Source organism: Rhinatrema bivittatum, chromosome 1 (genome assembly GCF_901001135.1).
Source record: "Rhinatrema bivittatum chromosome 1, aRhiBiv1.1, whole genome shotgun sequence".
NCBI classification, from domain to species: domain Eukaryota; kingdom Metazoa; phylum Chordata; class Amphibia; order Gymnophiona; family Rhinatrematidae; genus Rhinatrema; species Rhinatrema bivittatum.
In genome coordinates, this window is record NC_042615.1 from 56,965,898 (window position 1) to 56,983,796 (window position 17,899).

Below are 17,899 nucleotides of genomic sequence, written 5' to 3' on the forward strand. Positions count from 1 at the left end.
AATAATAAGAGAAGCAAATTAAGCAAATTTCCCTGTATAACAATATCAGAATATTGTTCACACTCCATTACTGTTGTATTACATCTTTCCTGGCCCTATTGCAATTCTTGACAATGTGCTTTTCAGAAAAATTAAGTATATATGCACACTGTTTATGTATGTGTGTGTGTATATATGTGTATGTATGTGTGTATATGTATGTGTATGTGTGTGTGTATATGTATGTGTATGTATGTATGTATGTGTGTATGTATATATATATATATATATATATATATATATATATATATATATATATGAGAGAGAGAGAGAGAATCTGATGGCAGACAAATACCATTAATCCCATCTGCTTTGCTCAATTTCATTCCTGGTGCAATGCCATAGACCTCATTTAATTTCTGGTTTTCCCCTCACTACTACTTCAGCTTGGGATCCTCTGTGCTTATCTCAGCCTTTCTCAAACTCTATTGGTTTTTTTTTTTTTTTTAATCTCCATAACCTCCATTGGAAGGCCGTTCCATGAGTTTGTCACTTTTACATGGAGAGAAATGTTCTGGTGTTGCTCTTGAGTCTATTATAGAGATAGATGTAGAGAGAGAGACACACACATTGGTAGGTAGATAAGTGTGTGTGTGTGTGTGTATGCTCTTAACATCTGACAGGGAGTCTGGTTACATTACATGACATGGGCTCGGTAGAGTACCAAGGCACAAAGCTGAGCTCCTTTAATCCTCAAGAAATCGGTTACATAATCGATTCACGTGAGGCTCCTATTGCTCTTACAGAGCAGTTACATTTTCCTAACAAAAGAAAATGTTAAATATATAAATTCATATATGTTTCAAAGATTATATATATTATTCAAAGATTATAATTTATGAAATATAGTACATTGCTTTTATGAATGAGGAAAGGGGATGATGAGCTGGGGCAGGATTCCTGCAAAAGCGAGGATCCCACGACGGCAAGACAGACACGGCCACTATCCTGGTGAGCTCACACATGAGACTCCTCCTGCCTCAGGGACATGGGGCTTTGGTAGAGAATCTAAGAAAGGGAGGTAGACTGTGACTGTTTTTATATATTACTTAAAATAAATCCATTCTTTTTCTCCCTGACCCCCCATCCCAGGAGACTCATCTGCTTGGACTCATCATAACCCTTCTGTCATGCAAGAGTCTTGACTTAAATGATGGCCAAGAGTAATGAGGACTTGACTTCCATATAAAATCTTTACTTGTTTATTTTATACAGTATATAAAGATGATCAAGGAAAGGGAAACACTTCATACAAAGTGGATCATACAAATACACTTGTGCATGTGTATAAATGTATCCTATACAGGGCTGACCTTAGGCAGGAGTATAGGGCCTGGGGGGATTCAGCTGCAGTGGGACCCCAGAATGCTGATATGTGTGTATGACAAGATGGGGAGGTCACCTCTGTTCACCCCTCCATAAGGACGGTCCTGTCTATATATCTTTCTATACATAAACTAATAGCTATGCATGGTGTTCGTGCTTCTCTTAAAATTCAAATAGAGATCCTTAAAGTAAAATCTGAGATCTCAGCATCCCCAAAATGTGCTTGTTTCTTATGTCAATAATTTATGACGTACTTCCAAAATTGAGTTTACTCTTTTTTTGTTTTGTTTTGTTCTTTTCATACTAGTTATTTCTCATATGTTTTCATATGTATTTTTTGTAATGATTAAATTACACATTGTGGGGGCAATGTTCAAACGCTTTTATGCAGGCAAATGTGTGTTTACTGTAAGGATGTGGATTGATTATTGTGGGTAAAAAGGGATGCAGTTATGTCGGGGGTGTAACTTTTCATTTTCAAATCTCCACACAGACTTTGTAGTGTGCATTTTGCATCTTTTCTCATACAAAAGTGCACACATTGTGCTTGCCACCTGAATTATCAAAGGGAACTCCATGGGACGTTTCCCTTTGTGCATTGGCTTGCAAGCCTGTGCTCTCAAAGCTGCCTGCAGGGTTTCAGAATTGCCCTCTCTATTTTTTTTTTTATTGCAGAGTGTCCTGGGCTGGGTACTATATAAAAAAAAAAGTGAAACATACTATTTCAAAACTGAAATCTGGCTGTCTGCTTGTCTCCCAGCTCTGCGTTGTCTCCTTGGCGTTCTTCAGGACTCTCATAAGCTTACATTGTGAGGATGTGATGCTACAACTTGTTCTGAGGTAACCGCTGTTTTACTTTTCCAACATCTTATGGGCAACCTCTTCAGCCAGGCAGCTGTAAAGGGGAAATATTGATTGTGTTTGAACAGGGCTTTCGAGGCAGCAGTGCTTCCTACTTTAATTTATAGTGATCTGGAGGACAACTTAAGCACATCATTTAGAAGTGGATCAACTGGGATTTTTATGACCAAAATGTGGTGTGCTGGATGAGAATACTAGTTGCGGGTTAGGCAACAGAGGATGGTGATAAACGAAAATCAATCCCAGGAAAAGAAGGGTGATAGGTAGAGCACCTAAGGGTCCTGGGCCTGGGCCTGTTCGTTATCTTTGTGAGTGACACCACAGAGGGGCTTAAAAGGAAATTGTGTCGTCTTGTAGATGACACGAAGATCTGCAACAGACTGAACACCCTTCAGGGAATGCACAGAATGATAAGAGATCTAATAAAGCTGGAGGAGCGGCGAGTGCTTGTCAATTAAGATTCAGTGCAAAAAACCAAAAAGGTGCGCAATCATGCATTTGGGGTGCAGAAATCCATTAAGAGTAGTACACGACGGGGTAGGGGGATGAGATACTGATGGGGCACCAAAAAGAGTGAAACCGTATGATTGTGTGTAATGATCTCCAGGTAGCAAAATGGTGTCGTGTTATTTTGATTTGTAACATTAATTACCCGCTAAAGATACCAAAAGTGAACTCCAAGTGAGCGGGGAAAAAACAGTGACTGGGATACACAAGGAAAGGGCATAGCCAATGGAAAATAAGGAGGTAATAAAGTTCTTGGTAAGACCTCTCCTAGAGCAGAGGTGCTCAAACTGGGCTTTGGGGCTACCCCCCAGTCAGTGGGGGCTTTTCAGGAAACCCTTAAAGAATATGCATGAGATGTATTTGCACGTTATTGCCTGCTATGTATGCAAATATTTATCATGCATGTTTATTAGCAATATCCTGAAAACCTGACTGGTCAGTGGGGGGGCCCTAGGACTGGTTTGAGCATCCCTGACCCCTAGAGCGTTGTGTCCAGTTCTGGGAGCTGTATCAACAAAATGATATAGACATAGCGGAGGCAGTGAGGAGGAGGTGATTCAAGTAGTGCTGGGTCTGCCCCAAGTGTCTTAAGCGCTGAGACTTAAAAATCTAAATATGTGTACCCCAGAGCAGGGTGCTCAAACTGGTCCTTAGGCTCCCCCCGCCCCCAGCGGTCCGGTTTTCAGGATATGCTTAATGAATATGCATGAGAAATATTTGCATACATAGGATGTAGTGCATGCAAATAAATGTCATGCATATTCATTAGAAAGATCCTGAAACCCTGACTGGCTGGATATGGTGGGGGAGGGGTAAGGATTAGTTTGAGCACCCCTGCCCTAGAGATGAAGAAAAGGGGTTAGAATAGAGATTCAAATACCTCAAAGCTATAAATAATGCATGAGAAACAAACCTTTTTTGGGGGAAAGAAAATTCTAGATCAAGAGGTCATGATGCGAGACTCAAATTTGCAAGTAATATTAGACAGAATTTCTTCAGGGAAAAAGCTGTGGGATGCATGGAAGAGCCTCTTACTGGAGGGGTGGAAACAAAAGCAATTACTAGCACTTATCAACCAACCAATTCACCAAAAAGGTAAAGGTGACGTCCTCCGACCAATTCATCAAAAAAGCAGTAACAGAATTCAAGTTAAACATAGCATAAATTTGGGAGGATCCTTAGTTATGGAGATGTAAAGGGGAAGATCAGGCAATTGGGTTCTAAGGCCACATGAATGGAAATATATTGGGCAGACTGCAGAGGCCTCACTGCCATCGTAGTCTGTGTCCATGAGAACCTATAAACAGAGTGTGATGGCATAAGGAGGGTAACTTCCAAACAGCCTGCCTAGGGCTGAAGTCTTGCAGGTACATTGCCCGAATCTTCAAAGCTGACTTTTATGCATAGTTTGTGGGTGCCCTCAGCCCTCACGCCGACGTACTTTCATGTGGTTATTCCTGCTCCCGAGCAGGTGCAGCTTCGTGTGTGTACATCTAAACGCACACCTTTGAAAATCGGAAGCGTGTGAGAAAATCCCTTCCCCGCCCCGAGCTCCATCTCCCAGAACACCTCGTGCGAGCGCACGCAACAGGATGCGCGCGATCGAGTAATGCATGTTGCGCACCACTCCCCGGTTGATTTTTCAAAAGGTGATTTTTTTTTTTGCCGCCTAAATCAGGTTCATGCATGTAAATCTTTTTGAAAATCAATCCCATAGAGGGCACTAGACATTTCTGTGAGTGACCCAATGTTCTGCCCACGAAAATGGGGTACTTTGATTATTGTCCATTCTCACTGCAAGCACAAAAACTAACCAACTTGTTCTACATCCTGGGTAACTTTGCATTCCTGGGATTTGGGGGATGGAACTTCGCACGTGGTTTTCTTGACAGAAAAATTAACAACAGAAGAAGTGCTCGCCATTCTTCGTGCATAGCTTTTCAGGGAGCAATAATGAAAGCAAAAGTACGTGCGTATTTTCTCTCTGATTATTGTGCCAAACCCATGTATTTAAAATTACCCGCAGGGTTTTCCAAACTGAGGATAGCTTATCTGCCCTCATATTGACCATTAGGCCCATCTCGTTTGCCCGTTCTCCCTTCCTGCTGGAATACCAGAGGCTCTAGTCAGTCTTCATCTTTATTCTTGCTTCACCACAACTAGAAGCCATCTGTGCCTTTTCCATGGTTTCTTCAATTCTGTTACCACCGACTGTCCCCCATGCATCCACCATAAGAACATAAGAGCATGCCATACTGGGTCCATCAAGCCCAGCATCCTGTTTCCAACAGTGGCCAATCCAGGCCATAAGAACCTGGCAAGTATCCAAAAACCAAATCCGTCCCATGCTACTGATGCCAGTAATAGCAGTGGCTATTCTCTAAGTCAGCTTAATTAATAGCGCCACACTTCCTGTTGTTTCTGGGTGTAACCCTTTTTTCAGCCTCACACAATGACTACCTTGTTCTAGAACTGCCTTATCTCAGAAATCTGCTTGCCTCCTTTACTTTATGTAAACCTTTGAGGCATTCAAATGTGTGTCACATCCCCATTTTTCACTTATTTAGAGCCATATGTATGCTTTTTAAAAATTTTTTTTTTTTAAACCAAAAAAATACATATGGCTGTTTAATCTTAACCACAATAATCAGTGGTAGAGTTTTTTTTCTTCCTCTTAATCTTGTTGTGCCTTCCAGTCTGCTGCTTTTGAGGTGGCACTTATTTGATAGTCGGGACATGATAGTGAGCCAGAGGTAGGGGGGGGGGGGGGGAGAGAGAGAGACCCTGCCAGCCATTATCTTGGTTCTGGTTTAAATTAAAAGTCAATTCCGGTATTTCAGCTTCCTTGACTCGCGCTAGGCTTGTCCTCCTCCTCCTTGCTACTGATGTGAATTTTGCAGTGAGCTGGAAGAAACAGTATATACCCTTGTAAAATAAATTGTATTAACTGAAGAAAAGTTAGAGAGGAAAAAAGAACGTGAGCTTTCCCCCTGAGCTTCAGCAAGCAGTTGGGCTCACCATCAGTGTCTCCGCCTGGTTTATAGAGATGCCTAGGGCTGGAGGAGTCGGAAATGCTTTTCTTTTTACATCGAGCTGCATTTTAATGATTTTTTTTGTTTTAAAGCAGAATCTGTTAAGCGGAAAATAAAAATTTGACTGCAGTGGATGAGAAGCTAGCAACTTGCACCAGTGGACTTAATAGCAGAGTCACATTTCAGATGTTTTATTGTCCTGCCTGTGTATACATTTCTAAAATTATTTTAAAAGAATGATGGTCTTCATTACATTTTCTTTCATTTTATAAATAATGTGACCTGGTAAACGTGGAAGAACCAGGAAAAGGGGAGAGAGAGAGATTTCTCCTAATAGCAGCTTACCTGTTTTTGGTACTGTGGCTGTCTCATTGGGCGTCATTTCTAGATTTGCCTATATTATCAGGAAGAGAAATGATCAAAATGAGGGGTATATGGGCAAAATAAGATGCCTACCTTTTTGGTTTTATAAAAATTAAAAAAAAAAAAAAAAAAATACAAGAGGAAGTGTGTTTATTCTGGCCTTTGCTTCCCGTTTTGATAATCTTTTCCACCAAGTCGACGTTTCAGCTCACACCTCTCTGTCTCTGTGCACTTCAGTTCATTTCCGGGGAAGGATGAATGTGTAGGAGGAGTTTTTGAAAACTCTGCTTTCTCCTCAGGAGTTATATATAAATCAGATTAAAAAAAAAAAGAGGACCTGAATGTTTTTTATTTTTTTTTTTTTTTTAACTACTATTAAAAATTTGTCTGAAAAGAGCTTCCTGGCTACTGCTGCTCGCATGCATTTTTCATTCACTTTTTAATACAATCCATTGGCAATGATTTCTTCTTTTTAACTAAGTAAGTTTACTAAAGTTAGCACTGCTTATGTGTTTCCCCAGATTCAGCAGCACATAAGAAAAATTGTTCAACAAATTATAACCATTAATTTTACAAATAGGAAAATCCTTGAAAATACAGATCTAGCTGCCATCATAAGTTTTATAAGACTCCTGTGCAGAAGGTCAGTAGCAGAGGTTACCCTGTTCCCAGCCCTGTGTTGGATAGCTACAATAGATATGAATGATGCCTGTGCACTTTGTGTCTGCGACTATCTCATGCACGTTCATTTTTTAAGGTCTCTTGAAAACCAGACTGGTTAAGAGCACCTGCAGGACTGGGTTGGGAAAACACTGATTTATCATATACCGCGTTCACTTAATTACCAGGCAAAATTGGATAGGTCATTTAAGTGCTCAATTGCATACACAGTTGTGATTTTAGAGCACTAAAAAAGAAATAGCATAAACTGAATTTATAATAAATTAAACTTCTAATCGCTCATAAGTTTTGTAGGTGCAAATATGCAATGCCTTTTTTTTACCCAATGGAGAGCACCATTAGTCAGAGAAGTATTCATGATATTAGTACTATAACAATATTTGTGAGCTTTCCTCCTTAAGGGGACACACATTTTCCAGCATCTGATTACATTAAAAAGAATTTAAAGAAAAAAAAAAACACCAAAACACCCCAGCCTTTCACACTGAATCACAATTGCACTTTATTTGCATCTAAAACCATTATAATTGTCTTTCACTGTTATTGGGCCTAATTGATGAAGGAAGAGCTAACTCTATTCACCAGCAGAGCAAATGGTCAAAAAGACAAAAGTGCTTTAATTAAGGGAGTTCTTTATTTTGCAGTCTCTGTCACTGTAAACTAAAAATATCATAGAAACAGAATATCAAGGCTGGTAAGGACTGTACAGCTCTTCTAGTCTAAGAGCTGGCTAATTTACTTCCTGGTGCAGGAACCCAGCGGATCTCCATTTTTCCATTATATTAAGCAACCTGCTGTGCAAGACTAAAACTGTAATCTCTTGGTATACTTTGAATATTCTTAAGAGATGGTAAAGCCAGTATATTTTTGCAGGCAAATATTTTTGACTGCAGCTGTTCGGCAAAACCTGAGTATCTGCAGCTGTCTTTGCCCCTTCAAACCAAAACTAGTTTGTGTGACTTGAGTCCATATTTAATAAATTGGTTGCCATTATCCACCTTCCAAATGATTTATGTGTTACCAATTGGACAAGACTTCGGAAATGTTTTTTTATTTAATTATTTTTTTTAAATAATTTAAAAAAGGAATAAATATGTCGAACTTTCAGGATTGTACATTCTAGTCTGAAAATAAGGTGACCAGATAGCCCCACGGAGGAGGTAAGCCTGTCCTGGATTTATCTCTTGTGCTAATGAAGAGTGCGACAGTCATGGCTCTCACCCTTCCTTGGAACTTCGGACCTTCTGTTCTGCTTTGGTTTGGGAAATCCAGAATTAAATTTCTTGCGAACAGCGGAGCAAACTCCAGGGCAGGCTGATCTATCCCTTTTTGACATGGGACTGTCTGCTCATCTTTAAAAATATTTGCGTTGTCTTCTTTAAATCATTGAAGAGAGAACACATTTGAAGCTGTCATTGGCATATACTTTACTTTTAAGAAGGTTTTTTGCCCCCTTGTGGCTGAGAAGGCACAAGTAGCTTTACGGTCGCTCATTGTCTCTCTGTAGCGCTGCTAGATAATATACGCACCACTGTCCTAATGCATGACTGCTGTTCCCAGGTACTTGATCCCCTGCAACCACATGATGCTAAGTCAGCGATCTGCAGTGAAAGAAAGGGATTGCTACTCCGTGTCCCCCAAGAAGCTTCTGGCCTTGACTCCGCTATGCTGCTCCAGTGAAATCACCCTGACCCTTGGAAGCCAGGAGAGGGATTACATCCTATGGTCAACAATTGCCAGCAACACAGGTACAAGCAGTGTCTCTCCCTTTTTAGGAAGGATTTTGACTGTAACGTGTATCTTATGATAAACCGTATATTATGATGATGTTTCCTGCCCTTTTGAAAGACAGTTCTCCCAAGCTGGGGTATAACTTAAATAAGCCATAAGAGCATGAAAGCCCATGCAGTCAGGGCCTCACAGATGGAGCATAGGATAAATAACCCTGAACACATGAATTGTAAGACGTTTATTTGTACTAAATTGGATAAATAATAATAGAATAAATAGTGCACGCACAAGGATCTTATGTCACCTAAGCTGTGTTGGGACAAGGGAGAGAGGAGAACTGAGTAACAAAGGGGATAGATAGAGAGTAAGACATGAGAACAGAGACATTTAAACATTGCAGCCAAGGGAGACCCTAAGTCTTAACACTTTTGTCCAGCTAGTCAGAAGTATCACCTTTTAAAGTCCTGGCAGAAAAGCCAGACTTCCTCCAACTTTCTGAATTGAAGCAATGCTCTTCTGGAAGGGAGCTCCACAGGGTGGATGCTTCTCACAAGGTGGCCTGCGGATGGATGTCTGACCTTTGGATTTCTTTCATTGATGACAAACTTAAGGTGACTGAGAGGATCTTAAAGGCTTAGCAGGTGCATAGAAGGATAGCTCTTTCAGATAGCCAGGGCTTTGAAGATTAGCGTTGTGGTATTAAATTTGGCTTTGTAGAGAACTGTAAGCTAATGTAGTTCTTGAAGGATGGGTGTGATGTGATCCTATTGCTTGCAGCCCTCTGACAGTCATGCCTGCGGTGGTGTGGACTTGCTGAAGCTGGTGTCAGTCAGTGTTAGGGCGCATTACAGTAATTCATGCCATGAGGTTATCATGGCGTGGATTACTGCCACCAAACTCACCTTCTCAATGAATGGATGGCATTTCCCTGGTTGCTGCGGTTGGAAGACCTGCTTTTTAAATGTAGATGGGCTCTGGGGAAACATAGTTAATTCTGAGTCCAGCAAGATTGTGAGTCTCCTGACTTACAATTTTTAGAGAAGTTCACATTTTACAAACAGGATTTTAAAGCTGGCAGCCTGCCCGCTTGCATTTTGAACCCATAGAATCTCCCTTTTTCTTGGGTTCAGATGGAGTGAGTTACTTTTTGCCCAGTTAATTTTGTTAGAGCTGTTTGTAGGTAGGAGATGCTGTACACTGTCTGCATAAGCTACTGGCTTGGGGCAGATGCTGAACAGAACAGGTGATAATCTACGGCATCCCATAGGGATCTATACTAAGGCCCATGAAGAGGGTGAGATACCTGCGGAGTGTACAGACTTGCTGTTTTAACAGGAATTGAGCTAGCCTAGTTCTTTACCACTCAAAATTAGACTCTTCCAGCTGTGTTAGCATAATGGTGTGATCAATAGTGTCAGATTCTGCTGAGAAGTCCAGCAGTACCAGCATGAAAGCCAGTTCTCTGTCATGGTTTCCATGGAGATTATCTAGCAAGGAGAGTTCCGTATCCAGGTCGGAAATCAGACTGATTCAGATAATGCCAGTTATTTTCTTCCAGCCAGACATTTAGTTGAACATACTGTTTTCTCTGAGTTTCCCCCAAAATGGGATGTTTGATAGTGGGTGGAAGTTTTCTAGTTTATCTTGATCAAGAGAAGCCTTTATTTAAAAAAAAAAAAAAAAAAGTAAAGGGCATGCCACAGCTCTTTTTAGCGTTGGTCACAATTTAGATGGCCCGTTTTGAGAAGGCCCCCATTTGCCAATTTCCCTAACTTAAATGGGCATGGATGGAGAGCGAGTAGGACGTCGTCAGTAGGCTGGCCAGAATCTTTCTGAGACCCTCCTCTGTTGTTGGACTAAATGAGTCCCATATACTAATGTTTCTTCAAAGTGAATAACATTAACGTTTGCATAGCTGCTGCCATAGGCATCTGGAGAAAAAAACTTCCTGGAATTCAAAATCATTTTTGCATAGTGCCAGAGGTGCTAGCACGAGGATGAATTCCGTTTGCATCCCCTGTGGCTGGTACCCTTTCTGCAGGTAAATTCTCACCAGTTCAAGAGCCTTCCTTTTGTGGATTTGCTAGTGTACAGGGCTTCTACATCTGCTTTTATCAACCACATGTCTGTCATCTCGGGTACTGAGCTCAATTTTGTTTTCCAACATGTCTGAAGAATGTATGACACGTGACTGTGCTGCAGAAACAAAGGGTCTCAAAACAAATCAACAGATGTGGAAAATGGTTTCAATGTTTACTCTTTGGCTGAAACGATAGACCATCTTGGAGGGTTTTCTACATATTTATGTACCTTTTGGTACATCTTTTAAATCACGTGTGTGTGAGCCTCCTGCCTTAAACTGTGCCGGTACCCATTGCCTCACTCTGATCAGCAGAAGTCAAGCTGGTGCAAGGTGATTGTGTGTTATGAGTCACTGATAGTCATGTGGGGTAGCCGTAAGCACACATGTATGTACCCTGACCATGTGCTCATTCTTAACCTTTAACCTATACCTACAACCTGTCACACTGCAGCTGTGATCGGTGAGCTATGTTCAAGCACATAGGCTGAGCACTCTTGTCCAAAAATCCTTTTGCAGATACTTGTGCTACCAACATGACTGCACACATTTCCGTGCTTTCATGGTTGCATGCCATTGGAGATGCGCATGCTTGTGACAACGTCTGTGGACTGCTGAACAGCTGCTATGCTCTAGACTCAGCATTAAGTGGTGTAACAGACTTCTGTTGTGAGCAGGCAAGGTCTGGTCCTATGAGTCCATGTAGTTCTCTGTGTATTGCATTCTGGGATGTCAAGTCTGGTCAGCTGAACTGGTTACGAGCCTACAAGCTACCTCCATAGTAAACACCACAAAGTGCTGAATGTATAGGCTACTACTCCCACAGATGTCATGTGCTTGCCATGATAGCAACACATAAAGGCCATCACCTATCTTGACACACACGCACACATTTTGTGCCACCTAAGCCCTTCAGGGGCCCATATCATAATATCACACTGAGAAGGGGTGATATATGCCTCTGACAAAACAGTTTCCTGTGGGCAGCTATAGATAGGAAGGACTCACACAACCTCATTAACAGTTCCTGCAAGCTGCCACACACACCCCTGTTGTTTTATGACAAACATTGCAGGAACATAGGCCTGGCACATGTGTAGGTACAGGAACTGGAGCATGTAGTCCCTACTGCTAACATAAGTGAGTGTGTGACTCAGTGACTGACGTGCTGTGTGTGGCTTGTTCAGTTGGTGTGTGGGTGCTGTGGCATTTGGAGGTTGCTCCCTTGACAGTGTGTGTACCTAAATTCAGCACAGACAGCTTTTGCCCAGCATTGATTGAGTGCTCGCCTTTTGGAGAAGGTGTGCCTCTGACAGTGCAGCATATGGACTGACCCCCTTCTGCTGCTTATTTTCTACAAGTCCACTTAGTTTATATGTGGAGTTCACAGAGAGGAAGAGGTGTACAGATGGGCTTGGTAACACATTCAGTGTGCGTACAACTTGAATGTTACACATAGAAAAAACAAATGAGGAATCCAAATACCAATAATTATCAAAAGACCTCCACAGACTGACATTCCTGTAGTGGCTTGCCTTTGGGATCTGGATGCTACCTTTAAGGTCATCTTTACCTTACATGTATTATACAGACCCCCAAGCCAGGCCAGTACAGGGATGGGAGCCAGAGTGTGGAAGTCAGCCTGATCCCCAGCACCAGCTGTAACCCTCTAGGCCCTCTGGTGGCTGCCTGTGGACATTGTAGAGTAGATGGTACTCCCTCACTCCTCATCCATACTTGTGACCCAGTGGCTGACAGTGTGTAGCAACACTCGGCAAGTACACATTGTATTAGGTTTACTGTGTAAATTACAAATGTATCTGGTCACATACCCTTTCACTTCAGACAGAAATAAGGGGGCAGAAAATAACAATTGTCATGATGACTCCAAGTTTGCCTTTACACCACCCAAGCTGTAAACGCACACTAACAAATGTGTTGCCCATGAAGGTATTGAGCAGGTCACATACAGGCACATGTAAGCAGGAGTTACCAAATGGTATGGTGTGTGAAGAAGGCAACAAGAGGCAATAGTGAAGGTTCCCAGTAACAAGCTTCTTCTTGATCTCTGGATGTCTTCCTTACTAGCATACATGCAACTTTCATTATTATGCCATAGCCCATATGGTCTTGCATGCTCGATAATTGCACAATTGGAATGAGGTAGACCACAAAACCAGAAAGTTGATGTTTCAAAACAGCACTTTATTTGCAAACATACGTAGTGCTCTGTTTGAAATAAACACAATGTCTTAGGTAATCACATTCTGCAAGGACAAGTTAGCAATTAGCAAAAAACATTGTATATTTTATGAATAGCACATTCAGTGTACATCTGTACATTAATAGGCATTGCATCTTATCCTTTAGGCACAATCATGATTACAACTAAGAACATAGAAAGAGGAAGTGGCACCCCAAAAGCTATAGTAGTGCTGTAACATAACTACATGCAACACTACTATGTGCTGTCAAGCCAAAGGCCCCAGACAGTCCATATTGAAAGAGTGCACTCAAAGGGGACAGCCTAAAGGCCAAAGCTCCACAGTTCAGCATGAAAGGAGCAGGACCAGGACCAAACAGATCAGCCTGAAGGCAACAGGAGCAGGACCGTAGAGTGCAGCATCGACATAGCAGGAGCAGCACAAGTCCCAGCAACATGGAAGCAGGAGGCCCAGGAGGAGACCCAGCAACATGTTGGCACCACTTGCAGGAGAAGAGCTGAGATGATGCACAGCAGCACAGAGCTGGCGATGGGACAGCGTGACAAGAACCAGCCCCTGGAAAGTGATAGTAGGCTACTTAAACAACCCTGTAATGGGGCAGAGTCTCAAGGAGGGGTTTTAGTTAGTGTACTGAATGAAAATGCTTCACACAACACCATCCATTGTGCATGCTGGCACAGCCACTGTACAGTGAGGACACGCAGAGCAGATTACTTCCATCTAGATAGCACAGCAACTCTCTGAAGAGGCTGGCCCGGTCTTGTCCGAAAATTTGTCTTCTTGGCCCTTACTGGCCATTTTCTTAACATATTCAAGGCCTCTTGCCACGTGGTACCATCCCACTTCGTGGGGAGGGAGGGGGGGACATACCTTTTGGGGGCCTAACCCCTCTGGCATATTGCCTCTTCGGGACTGCTGCGTAACTAAGTTGATGACTCAGAAGGCTGCTCTGGCATGCAATGCAGTATTTGTGTCAGCACATTAGTTGCTGATGGCAGCAACAAGGGTGTTAACATTTCGAGTGTTGGCCTCAGTTCAGCTACAGGCGTGCTTGGTGCGGGTGCTGGTGTCGGTGCTGATGGCAGTGTCTGTTCTGCTGGTGCTGTTGGTGGTGGTTTTGCTGGTGGGGCTGTCGTTGCCAGTGCTGATAGCGCTGCTGGTGTGTGAGGGCGCAAGATGGGCATCGGTGGGGTGGTGCCCTCCACCTGGCGTGGTGTGCTGGCTCGTGGTAGATATGGTTGTGAAGGGTGTCAGTCAAGATCGCTTTCCTCCATGAATGTGGACAGATTGAGGGATACCTGAAGTGGGCTTGTTGAGGCTAGCTTTGTGTAGCAACAGCAATGGCTGTGATTCCTGTGGCGGCTGCTGCTGCTGCTCCTCCTCACTCCACTGCATCTCGGCATCCATCAGTATTTATTTATTTATTTAAAATTTTTGTATACCGACATTCGTTTAGAAAACATCACATCGGTTTCCATAGAACAAAATATGGCCAACAGGGCTTTACATAGAAACTGAATAAAGTAACTAGAGAGGGTGGGGGGGGTAGAGGGATAGGGGAAAACCAAGGATATACTGTACAAGTAAATTCAAGGCAAAAACATAATTAAATGCAAATAAAGCTTATGTACAATAGTAATACAATGGGGGGAGATAGTTAAGAGGGGGGGTTTAAGAGTTTCTGTAGTACTGCTAGTGGGTGGCTGGGCCCTAAGGCTTCCCAGCTAGGCCTGGGCATTCCTCGCTTGCACCAGCAGCTTGGCACACGTGAGCTGTGGAAAAACAAAAAAGATGACACATGCCAGCAAAGTATACCTTTTTTGATTTGGAAGCGGTGCACTTAGCTTCTTTGCATAGTGAGCATCTTAGGCCAAATGATGTGTGCGCCCATTTAGGGGCGAGGTGAACTTACCGGCTGTAGCTCGCATCGTGTCCAGCTGCTCAGCCATACCCTCAAACATATCCAGTCCCAGCCTCTCGATGAGTCGCTCCTCCATCTGCGTCAGTTGGTTTGGACAGGGAGCTCCTCCTCCAGTCCGGTGTTGTATTTGGCTCTCGCCGCCACCTTGGCCTTGAGCTGGGTCTTAATGTCCCTGTATCAGTGGGTGACCTGCTCCACATTTCTTGATGCGCTGCTCTGTCTGCTGATGGACTGTGCCATATCTGCTCTTTCCTTGCCTTGGACATCTTGGCTGCCCAGTTGCCAAATGGCAGGGGATAGTTCTGCAGGACCCTGTGATCACCAGGTCATTCTCCTGTGTGCGAACTTTATGGCCCTTAGATGAGGACATGCTGGCTGGCTGCCTGAAGGGGGTGCCACTTCCTCTTCTGGAGAGGTGTCCAGCTCCCGTCTCCCCTGCCCTACCAACTTTTTCCCCTCTGCCTTCTGTCTATCCCTACCCTGCCCTATTTCTGCCCTGGAACTCGTCTGACTAGACCCTTCACCCTCCTATCCCTTCCCTGCTGCCTCTTTCTACTCCACAGTCTGTCCCTACTCCTACTCCTCCTCAGACTCCTTCCCCTGACACTTGCTCGCATCCTCTCTCTCAGGCCTCCTCCCCTTCCTATCCTGATGCCTCTTCTCTCCTCTCTCCACAATCTCTTACACACACCTCCCAAAAAAAAAAATACAGACCAACTATCTAACAAACAAAAACTTGCACTCCATCAAAGATGGCAAAAGGGAAAGGGAAACAGAGGACAACAGCAAATAAGACAACGCAATCAATAATCACTATAAATCTCCAAGTACCCACCAATACCTCCTACCTCCTCTAATCAAACTCCTGACATACCTTCAGAGGCACGTGCAGGAAGGCAGTATTTATATTGGCCCAAATGTAATGTGGGGTGCGATGACGCAGCGCCATGTGGGTTACTTAGCTATGCGAAGTGGCAGGCTGCCAATTAGAATAGACACACCCCTTTTTTAGTGCATGTGTTATTTGCGCGATAAACATAGCTAAATGATAATCTAGGCCTTAGCCAGATAAGTGGTGTTTTTAAGATTGATTAGCTGGATAAGAGGTGCTATTTAGTCATATAAATCAGAACTTATGCAGGTGAGTGTGATATGTATTCATGTGGTTTTTTTTTACATGCATGCATGTTGCAGGGCACATTTTATTTATTTATTTTTATTTAAAAGATTTTATATACCGCAAATTGGACAGTGACCTGACTGGCTAAGCGGTGTGTGTATTTTATAACTTGCATATATACGTGCAGGTTATAAAATACAGCAGTAGATTTTTGCGTGCCCATAAATATGTGTATATGGGGGCACAGCATCTGTTTGAAAGTTATCCTCACTTTGAGTATCAAAAATAAGGAAAATATAAAAATACCAAAACATTCAAATATTGCATGTCTCCAGTCCACTATAAAGGAAACAAGTTGATAATGAAAAGAGATATCTACAACATAAAAGAAGATAAAACATAATTATGGACTCTCTCTTGAGGAGTTGAGTTTCAGGAGAGGAAGCAGCCATGGACAAGGATAGCACTAAGGGACTGAGTAGCACCTTGTTCTACCTCTTATAAATTCAGCATGTTGGGCTGGATCCTAAAATACACACTCAACTCCGGGGAGTTTAACTATACATTTACAGGGAAAATTCAGCCAGAATACCTACCCCTCCAGCTGTAAGAGCCCCCGGTCTTACGTTTTAGCTACATCTGGAAAGGGAGACCTGCAGAATAAGAAATAACACATTCCTCCTCTTAGAATAAAGTCTCTATAAATGGCCTCTGATTCCAAAAGTAGATTCACGATTAGTGCAGAGGGGACAATCTCTTCTTCCACTCTTGTTACTTGAAGAGCAGTCGCGTTAGAAATATCCTCCAGAGGCTGTACATAATGTGTATTACTCTCTTCCAACTTTTTTTTAAAGGGCGGCATGTAATATATCCTCAAAATAGGTGAAGAACCTTCTCAGGAACCTTAAGTACCTTGGTTGAATACTTTTTAAATATATTTGTTGGTGAAACCAACTTTAGTATAGGAAACTTAATTAACCTAAGGTTCTTACATGAAACTGAATTTTCTAATGCTTCCACTTTATTCTGTAAAATAAGTAAATAAATACGTAAAGAAAAAAGTTATCTTTAACCAAAGAAGGCTCCCACTCTTGTGTGGCTGACAAATGGTTTCCTAATTTCTCCACCTTCTGCTTAAGCATCTTTTCCGCCAGATTGCACACCATTAATTACATTTTGATGTTGGGATGATTGTCGAGATAATGTAGCAGTTGCCGCCCAGATTCCTTCCAGGGAAATCTCCTCAGGCTGCAAACACTGCTAAAATGCCCCAGGAAGCCTCATTTGGGGAACTCATTGGATCAAGTTCTTTTTTTTTTTTTTTTTTTTTTTGTATTGACTCCAAATATGTTTACAGACACCACAAGGGGAAAAACTGAAAAGGCATAAAGATTTAACTAGCTTGGGTGACTTTTTACAGGCTGTATATGAAGTTATTAAATAATAATTTAGCTCAAACAGTACTGTTGGGGCAGGGGAGGAATGGGTTTTCCCAGGGGCCACATACAGTTTTGATAATTGTGTGTGTGTGTGTGTGTGTGTGTGTGTGTGTGTGTGTGTGTGTGCTTTAAGAGGTGCCATACTGGGTCAGACCAGTGCTTCATTGAGCCCATCCTCCTGACAGTGGCTGGTCTGGGTTACTTGGAAGTACTCAGCAGATCCTGCATTAGTACTTCCAGAACTGCACATGACAAGAGATTACATCATCTGGTTTACAGTTTGGGGGATGAAGGAGAGGAGTAGATTGTTCTTAAAGATTTTCACATATTTGTAATCTAGGGATTTTTGTATATTGCAGTGTTAGTTCAGAGATATGACAAAGCCCCTGGATTGTTATTTTGGTATAATAATAGCCCAGAGACTGAGCAAAGTAGAGAACTCTTAAAAAGAGTTCTGTTCTATTCCTCTGTCCTCAGTTTCTTAAGTCTTCCAAAGCAGAAACAAATATTCTTAACCTAAATGTATATATAAGTTTATCTCATACGTATTCATTGTGGATATCCAGAAAACCCA

General features: G+C 42.4%; 1 protein-coding gene across 9 annotated transcripts in view; it reads left to right on the top strand.

The window, feature by feature from the left end:
* The window catches only part of FAM160A1 (family with sequence similarity 160 member A1), a 285,642-nt gene that overhangs the window by 237,392 nt on the left and 30,351 nt on the right, over positions 1-17,899 (top strand). For all 9 annotated transcript variants that reach the window (XM_029606299.1, XM_029606802.1, XM_029606565.1 and 6 more), the window contains 2 exons: positions 2,126-2,205; positions 8,370-8,557. In XM_029606299.1, coding sequence (XP_029462159.1) covers positions 2,126-2,205; positions 8,370-8,557 — 268 coding nt within the window. The remainder of the gene's footprint in view (positions 1-2,125; positions 2,206-8,369; positions 8,558-17,899) is intronic.